Source organism: Dendronephthya gigantea, unplaced genomic scaffold (genome assembly GCF_004324835.1).
Source record: "Dendronephthya gigantea isolate DGI-Jeju-01 unplaced genomic scaffold, DenGig_1.0 000083F, whole genome shotgun sequence".
NCBI classification, from domain to species: Eukaryota; Metazoa; Cnidaria; class Anthozoa; order Malacalcyonacea; family Nephtheidae; genus Dendronephthya; species Dendronephthya gigantea.
In genome coordinates, this window is record NW_021163093.1 from 616,077 (window position 1) to 624,769 (window position 8,693).

The 8,693-nt window shown below is 35.5% G+C and overlaps 1 protein-coding gene across 1 annotated transcript; it reads right to left on the minus strand.

Moving 5' to 3' along the window:
• Window positions 1-3,118, minus strand: LOC114532991 (centromere protein V-like). The gene is made up of 4 exons (XM_028554568.1): window positions 3,028-3,118; window positions 2,602-2,714; window positions 1,210-1,279; window positions 1-876 (listed from the first exon to the last, which is right to left on the minus strand). The coding sequence occupies exons 2-4, from the start codon at window positions 2,706-2,708 to the stop codon at window positions 619-621; spliced, it is 435 nt and encodes a 144-aa protein (XP_028410369.1). The 5' UTR covers window positions 2,709-2,714; window positions 3,028-3,118; the 3' UTR covers window positions 1-618.
• Window positions 3,119-8,693: the final 5,575 nt, after the last annotated feature.

Here is an 8,693-nt window from a genome sequence, read left to right on the forward strand (position 1 = left end):
TTACATTATTCAAGAAATAATAGGTGATAAACTCGACGGCTATTTACCATCGTCCGAAGCGTTTGAAAATTGTGAAATGTTCACCGATTTTGCGCTGCATGGTATTACGGAAAATCGCCTTGAGAAATATCATATTTGGCCTATTTCATATTGTCCAACTTTTCATGCGCGAATGTAATGAGCTGAAGTCTCCTTTTAAGTTCATTTGCGTTCGGTTCGGTACAATAGGTACATGAAAATTCGCGTTGGTCACTTTTAGCTAATGCGCACTAAAAAAGCGGCTACAAAAACCCCGCATATTTAATTAGTAAACGCCACGTAGTTGTAACTTTGCATCTATTGCTTACTCTTTGTCATACCAAAGCTTTGTTCGTCATGTTCCCTATGCATGCGGTGGGTGGATAATTATTGATGTATCGACTTGCGAATGGATCGAGAAGACGAGAAGTTTCTTAAAACAGCCCATTCTCTAAACATTGCTTTTTGACGTACAACTAAATGACGGTTCTCTTCAAATGACTTTTGCAGTTTCCGACCCCAATGGCAAGGGGGGGTTGTTAATACCCTTTTATCTTTGAGGGTTAAATTGATCGTTTACGTAAATTAGTTTGAGTCAAGTTAGTCGTTGATCGACGTCGGTTCTGACTTGGAAAGTATTTCATTGTTGTCAACGATTGCCTCTTCCCAATTTTTTCCGTCAAAATATTTCACATTTGTCTTCAAGACAGGGCCATCTTCATCAATACAATGTGGCATTATTCCGTAGCCGTTTGGGTTCGACCGAGGTTTGTAAAAACTTTGGACACCACATGTTTTGCAAAACAAATGTTTTGCTATGTGCTGGTTAAACGTGTAGCAAGTCAGGTTGTCTTCACCCTAGGAAAAAATTGTTAAGATTTTAACAACTCTAGAATTCTGTGCTCTATGGCAGTGGAAAAAAGTTTGATAATAAATGATGTAAATTTTTCATTTTAATTGTGTATATTTAATCATTTAAATTGCCTAATTTCTGCTTTATTTGCCTAATTTAGTGTTGGATATTCTGTCACTATTTCAATTTTGATCAGAGTTCAATAAAATATAATTGCATTAACTACGTAAGTTAGCTTCAAAAAACTTGAATTCTACACATCATTTATCAAATTGTTTCTTTTTCAGGATTAAAGTCAATTAAATGAATTGAATGCATGTTATAGTATGAACACTTACCTGAAGGAGTTTAAATGAAGCATCTGGAACAATAAAATGCTGGTTCTGTTTTTTTCTGCAGATGCTACAACTATAGGAACAAATATTTCAATGAACTAGATTTTTGTAAATACTGGACTTGATAAAATAGTCTCAGTTTAGCAACAACACAAGTAATAAATTATTGTTGCTAAATTAACCAATAAAAAGTATCGGTTTAGTTTAGCAACAACACAAATTAGAAGCTCCACAAATTCATATCCAGTCTCCAGCATTTTAGGGGAAGGGCAGTACCCTTAATACCTCTGGTGCCATGGCACAGCTCATTTGACTAGGTGTTGCAAAGAAGCTGCAGGTATGCAGGGTATTACCAGAAAGAAAAGGCGCAGTTAAATGCACACACAGATGACCAGTAGATATAACTGAATTACATTGAAGAGGTTAAAAGGGTCTTAATTTCGAGTGGAATTATACACACTTCAAATTCAAGCCAGGAACAGTTGATGGAAAAATGAGCCAACTAAAGATCCTCTGGGAGGAATCAAACCTACGCTTTTGGGATGCCGGTGAAATGCTATTGCTGCTGGAAGACCTATCTATAGTTGACTCATTTTTCCATCAATTGTACCTGGCTCGAATTTGAAGCGTGCATAATTCCACTCGAAATTAAGAGCCTTTCAACCTCTAGAATTTACCTGCATCTAGTGAATTGCCAAAAATCATAATTGAATTAAATTGAATACAATTCATTCATCATTGATTTGCAAAATAAACAGCAATGATGAATGATGATAATCACTTTCAGGATGATCTTCACATTATAAAGCTCTAAATTATCCTGAAGGCCAGGATGTATTTTGCCCACAAAAATCAGATATCTCTGGCCTCGATTCATTCATGTCATGGGGTAATGGCTGCATAATTAAGATATCAGTGCATCGATCAGCCTACTTGCATTACTGTAATTTAAAGCAAAAAAATTAACTGAAATCATGAAACCTTTTTACATGGCTATTTGCCGAAATATTAGCATTTTCCAAGAAGAAATTACTGTGTACTGTGCATGGGTGATTATGTGTCTATGAGTGAACATGTTATACATATATATATATATATATATATATATATATATATATATATATATATATATATAATATATATATATATATATATATATATATATATATATATATATTTATATATATATATATTTATATGTATATATATATATATATATATATATATATATATATATATATATATATATATATACGCTTCGGCTTGTGCACTCTTGATTTGCTATAACAACCTTTCTAAATTTTGATATATATATATATATATATATATATATATATATATATATATATATATATATAATATAGAGTAACAGTATATAGAGAGAAATAGGTATACCTGCAGTTATAGACATCAACAACAGGTGCAGTTGACACTTGATAACGTACTTTGCCACAGTGACATCCTCCATGAAACAAAACTGCTTCATCTGGTGAACTCATCATCAAACACTGATGATGAGGTTAGTTATTAAAAGGGCAGACATGAAGTAATTTGTGTTATACACGCTGGTGCTCATTTGGCTGGGAGAGTAGGCAAATTTAGAACTACATGCATTTGAGATGGTGCGTTTGAGTCTATTTTGTAGTTCTTTAAACTACATACAACTTCATACACTGAAAACCAATCAACCCAATCAACCATCAATCTAAAAATTGTCCACGGTCCACCCATAACTTACCATTAGCACCACAGTATTTCTTACGCAGCTAATATGGGCAACGATTACATTTGGATTTGCAAGCAAAAGAGAGGAATACTCACCAAAATTCTGAGACAATCAGTGAAAAGTAAACGAATTTAAAGGATCAGTTTGATTCGGGGGCTACTCTCAGGAATCTGGCTGTGCAGTGTGCATCAGTTTATATTGTAAAGACACAAAGTGTCGCATGAAGTCCGCTGACATGATATACATCGCGGGCGGCAAAGAACAAGGTGATGTGTGATGTGTCAATGTGACATTGTGGCTGTAAAAATGAGACATATTTTCAAAGAAAGTGGAGGGGACTTGTAATAATTTGTATTTCATACAACGTTTTGCAACATGGTAATTACGAATTTGTTACTTTTTTCTATTTGGGTCAATATGATGATGTGATTTTCTATATATTTTTTTATAGTCAGCACTGTTTAATTTTCAAAGCTTGTTGGCTGTCATATTGCTCTTGATTTGCGCTTGTACGTACATTCGTGGCTTCGCACCAGCAATTCTAGACAAAAATAAAACTGGGTAGGTATGATGATTATTCTAATCTAGCCAATTGTTGACCTTTCGTGGAGCGTAGATGACTAGGCAAGGTTTTGTAACATTCATTTATGATTCCTAATGATTCCACAATGTCTCCTTGTTTGGCCAATCATGGAGAGACCACTGTTATGAAAAAAGATCCAGGAATTTTAAATGTTTCGGGTCAAAGTCAGAAACATTTAATCAAATCTAGATATTTCCTAAAAAATTCTTGTCATTGCAGTTTGCTAACATTTTTCACTTATTCAAGTCTCGATTTGGACCAAGAACGATATGCCCAAGGCGCTAATACTTCTCACTAATCTTTCTTAGGGTTTTCTCATCTTAATAGTCATGACAAAATATAGATAGAAAACAATTCCAGTGTTTATATTGTGTTTATACCCAACTCTATTTTGCATTTGAGTATAAGTATAAAACTAAGTACATAAATGCAGACAATGCTTCGCCTAGCTGTAATATCAACTCATGAGAGTAGAATGACTTTTCACTGACTGCCTCGTACCTAGGTGCTTTTTAAAAGCATGAATGTTGATATATAAAGGTTGCATTCAGCTGCAATTTAGAGATTAGTTGCCAAGGAAATGGAGTGTGTGCCCTAGGACCCCTGCATGCCTGCTCTCCTTGACTTCCCTTTTGCATGTGTAAAGTTAATTTTCTGTGCAAAACTCAATGTCAAGCACTATAGTGGCTGTATAGATATGCAATGGCCTTCCTGTGTAAGACTATACCATATGAACAGGCCTCAAACTGGCCAAAAGTGTGAAAAAAAATTTATCAGCTTACCACAGGACAGCATCTCTACGAATTTTAACAGCAGGCATGAATATTTCCTGGGCATATGCAGTATATTGTTTACATGGTGTAGCAATAATGAATTTAAAGTATGCCCTAGCTACTGATTATGGGTTTATTATTGTAATGCCCAAAATATTTTAAATTACTACCATCACAAAGTATTACCTGCTAATGGGGAACCTGCCATTAATTATGTAGTTTACAACAATTAGTGTTTCTCGATTAGTTTATAAAAGAATCTCAGATCTCACAATAATAATATTTCAAAAGTTGTCTTTAAATGTTGATTATACTATTTGTCAACTAAAATGTCAACTATTTCTCTATAAAAAATCCAGCCTTGATGAAATCTATGTTCTAATATAACCAAGAAGCATCATGTTAGCCTCTTTTAAGAAATTGCAATTAAATGTGAAACAACAGTTTTCATGCCACATTTGATCCATGGAAAACCTGTTAAATGAATCTGTCTTAAAGGTTCTCATAATAGTTGAACTTACCTTTTTAAAGAAGAATGTAGACAGCATTAATTTTATGCAAGCTAGCAGAGCACTTATTTTGTTTTTCTAACTCAGAGAATGGATGGATTGAAAATAAGGCTCTGCGGTATTTGTGTTATGCTGTTATTGAGCCTGCTTTTTCTGTTGCTTAATTGCTTTATTGTAACTTTTCTATGATCCTATCACAGTTAATCCCAGTTTTTTTGTGCCTGTATGTGATGTAATCATTGAGACAGACTATAGACCATAAAGACAAAAAATGCCGTTTAAATGAATCGTAATTATATTGCTCAAAAAAATGCTTTTTGTGTTATAAGAATAACAATATTATTGTTTATACCTTTAGTGTTCTTGGAATATTTTGGAAAATGGCAAGAATTGGTGAGTATTGGACAACGCTTTAGTATTATCAAGATTTATTCTTGTTGCAAATAGCTAATAATTTTACCAAATTTTTCAACTCGTGCAGTTCTCATTTCTGTTGAAAAATGATGGTAATAATGATGACTCTAGCCCAGTGAAATGAAAATAACGTGACTGTACTAACGAAAAGAAAATAAGTATTAAATAACGTGACTACAGTCACTGTAATAAATATTTATTACAGTTCACTGCTCTAGCCCCAATATCGCGTATCACGTGAAACTGCTGTAACTTCGCGCGGGTAATGTTAAGTATAACTGTACCTGCAGGCTGCGTCCACTGTCCGCTTCTTCTCCTGGCTAACTAAATCGGTTAAAAATCGTCGGTACTCAAAAGCTCCACGACTGCAAGTTTTTGCTGATATTGTATAGCCTGGTTTCCATTTAGTCGTAATTGTCGTGAACAAGTCGTTTTCACCGATGAGAAATGCTCCAGACTGTCCACTTGTAAATTTTTCTTTATTTCTGCCTTAAATCGGTCATTGTTGACTGCACAACAGAAATATTCTATCACTGTACAGGTGCGCCCAAAAGTTATTGGACACGTAGCTTTTTGATTATTTCTTTGTCTGGTGAGGATTTGGTCGGATAATAACAACTTATTTAATAACAGCACGCACGAGTGCTCGATCTTGTCTTGGGGTGGTCTTTCTTGGTGCTCCAGTTCGTCGATCATTACGCTCATTTAGGCTACCAGTCTCGTTGTACTTCTCCAAAAGGCTTGTTACAGTTGAAGGACTGACCTTGCAGCACGCAGCAATCTGTCGGTTGCTCAACTTTCCTTTCTTCTTGAGAAGAATAGCACGCCACTTGGTTTCGTCTTTCAAACGTCTTCCACCAATCTTCTTAGTTTTCTTATCACGTCCCATTCTAAGATCATGAAACTTTGCATGGATGAGGAAGCTCAGACTCGTGGATATATATATGAATGAATCCACGTTATACTTGTGGGACTGTAATGCTATTGGCATTTTCGCATATATCCAGACATTTCCCACTCGTCATTTCTAATTCTGCATAGGGATGAGTCGATTTTGTAAGCCACAACCCTTAAGAACACATTTCATTCACAAAAAAACAGATGGCCAGAACGTATCGGCGCATTTGCATGTAATTTGCATAAATGAACAAGGCTATATAGTATGTAGCTCGTAAATGTGGTATCAGAGCATAGACTTTTGAAATTCTGTGTTAAAATAAGTTGTTATTATCCGACCAAATCCTCACCAGACAAAAAAAAAATAAAAAAACTACGTGTCCAATACCTTTTGAGCGCACCTGTATCACATCAACCACATTGACATGTCCACGATTAAATGGAAACCAGGCATAAGGAAACAACACGCGAATAGAAAGTCTTGACACTCTCGTACTTGTAGTTGTACTCGTAGTCACTGCTAAAGCTCCCTTATGACTTAGCTGCCGGCGGCCGTAGACGCAGAGCGGAGGGAAGGCGGACCCGCGGCACAAGTAGACGCAAAGCAAACGCAGAATACCCGGCTTATAGATGATCTTTTTGCCAAGTTACTTCTTGGCAGTTGTGACATCAGATGTTCCGGTGTTACAGCGGATGGGTCCCCCCCCCGCGGATAGTGTCCCCCCGGACCACGTGATAGTCCAAAAAAAAGTTAGTATTTGTGAAAAATATTTTCTGTATAAAATATTTCGCATAGTATACAATTTAAACTATACAGTTATAACGAAATAAAAAGTTGACTAGCAATAATATAGGGGAGACATTTTCTGCGGGGGGTACACTATCTGCTAGGACACCTGCCCACCCAGGGTGTTACTTCTAGTTACAACTTACCTAATAATGGTGAAGCGGGGGCCGTTTGCTAAAGTCTTAAACTTTTCTTGTAGGTGAAAGAAAAAGCCCATATGTTGCGGCATGTTGTGTAGCGATGGCATTTAGCATACTGTTCTGGCAATAAATTTATAAAAAACTTTAAAAACCTAAAATAAATAGCTACTTGAACTTGATGTGCGTTCAATTATTGTGAAATCAAGAATATCTTTGCCAGTGGCGTAGCCAGCACGATAATTGGCGAGGGGGGCGTATTCATATATTCGTGATACGCAGGATTCATTTCTTTTCAAATTAATTGTCTTTACAGTCTGTTAACATGAGTATATGAATATGCCCGCCCCCCAATTATTGATGCTGCATACGCCACTGATATTTGCCCTGAAAATAATACGCAAAAAAGATGTAATGAATCTCTATAATAAGTAATGTTTTCTCACAATATTAAAGGGCCATCAGGCTCAATGGCAATTCCGCCATCGGTTCTGAGATAAATGGCTGAAAAGAACATATCAATCGGACAGTTTTGTTGCGAAATGTTAATGGTTTTAAACTGGTTTTAAATCCAGTTTAAACAAGCTTAATTAAGAAAGTGGATGTAAACAAGTTGTTTAATACTGATAACTTCGTATTAAATGTGGTGTTACAGTTTCCTATAGAAAAAAAACAAGAAATAATTAAAAAAAAGAGCTACATGCAGTATAAATAAGCTTGTAGGTACACCAGGTAAGTCAGTATTTAATATAATTGCATATGAATTACTTACGTGGTGTACGTATATACAAGCTAATCTCTATATATTGTGATATCACCCTGCAAAATTACAAGAATATTATATAAGAATATTATATAAGCCACCATTCGTTGTTTCGACCTAAGAGCCTTAGTCATGAGATATATAGTCCTCACGAAGACACTTGGCTAGAAACGTCGAGGAGTGTTTTGTTTGTTTTGGGGAGTGGTTAATCCGCATTTGTCGCGATGTTGTTAGAAAACGCTGCGACGCTGCTCCTGTGGTTACAAGATGTATAATCATGTTCAAGATATATATAGTAACGCGTGTATCAACAAGTTAAAAAAACAAAGAATATACATATAGTTTGACAAGAAGCTCAATCTCTCAAAATGTTTAAAGATTGGCGTTATTGTTGTACTTATAGGGGGAATTGAGCAGTGAAATATGTTAGAGTCGCGATGATGAGAAGGATCTGAGATCTTTCTAAAAGCTTATACTCTCTTATTTCTAAGAGATTTACTTACAGATTTCTTTCCTAGTCAGAAAGTCAGAATATGGTGGGATGGTTTGTAATTTGTTGGGCAATAATCTTATCAAATTACCGTTTTATATACATTGACAAATTAATATGTCAAGCATTTATAATGCATTTTTTAAGATATCCGGGATTATCTGGGTAAGTAATACCACTTACCTCCGGCTTAACTCTAAGTAATTCCACGAATGCTATGCAGGCGAACGGCAAAAGTAAAATCGTATTCTTTAGTCAACTATAACAGCTGATTGTTGCGACAAATAGTCGACAAAAAATGAATTTTTAGAATTTACCGTTTCCAGGACGTAGCGGTTTGCCGTAGAGATCAGTTTATAAGGTCTTTTATGAGCTCTATCTATATGCGGCGATTTAAAGCCCGTTTAC

Excerpts from the sequence above, each read along its gene's own strand:
- LOC114532991 (XM_028554568.1), bottom strand. The coding sequence starts at position 2,708 with ATGATGAGTTCACCAGATGAAGCAGTTTTGTTTCATGGAGGATGTCAC. Across the intron at positions 1,280-2,601 it reads GTTGATGTCTATAACTGCAG|TTGTAGCATCTGCAGAAAAA; the intron begins GTATACCTATTT and ends TTGTTCCTATAG. Across the intron at positions 877-1,209 it reads CTTCATTTAAACTCCTTCAG|GGTGAAGACAACCTGACTTG; the intron begins GTAAGTGTTCAT and ends ATTTTTTCCTAG.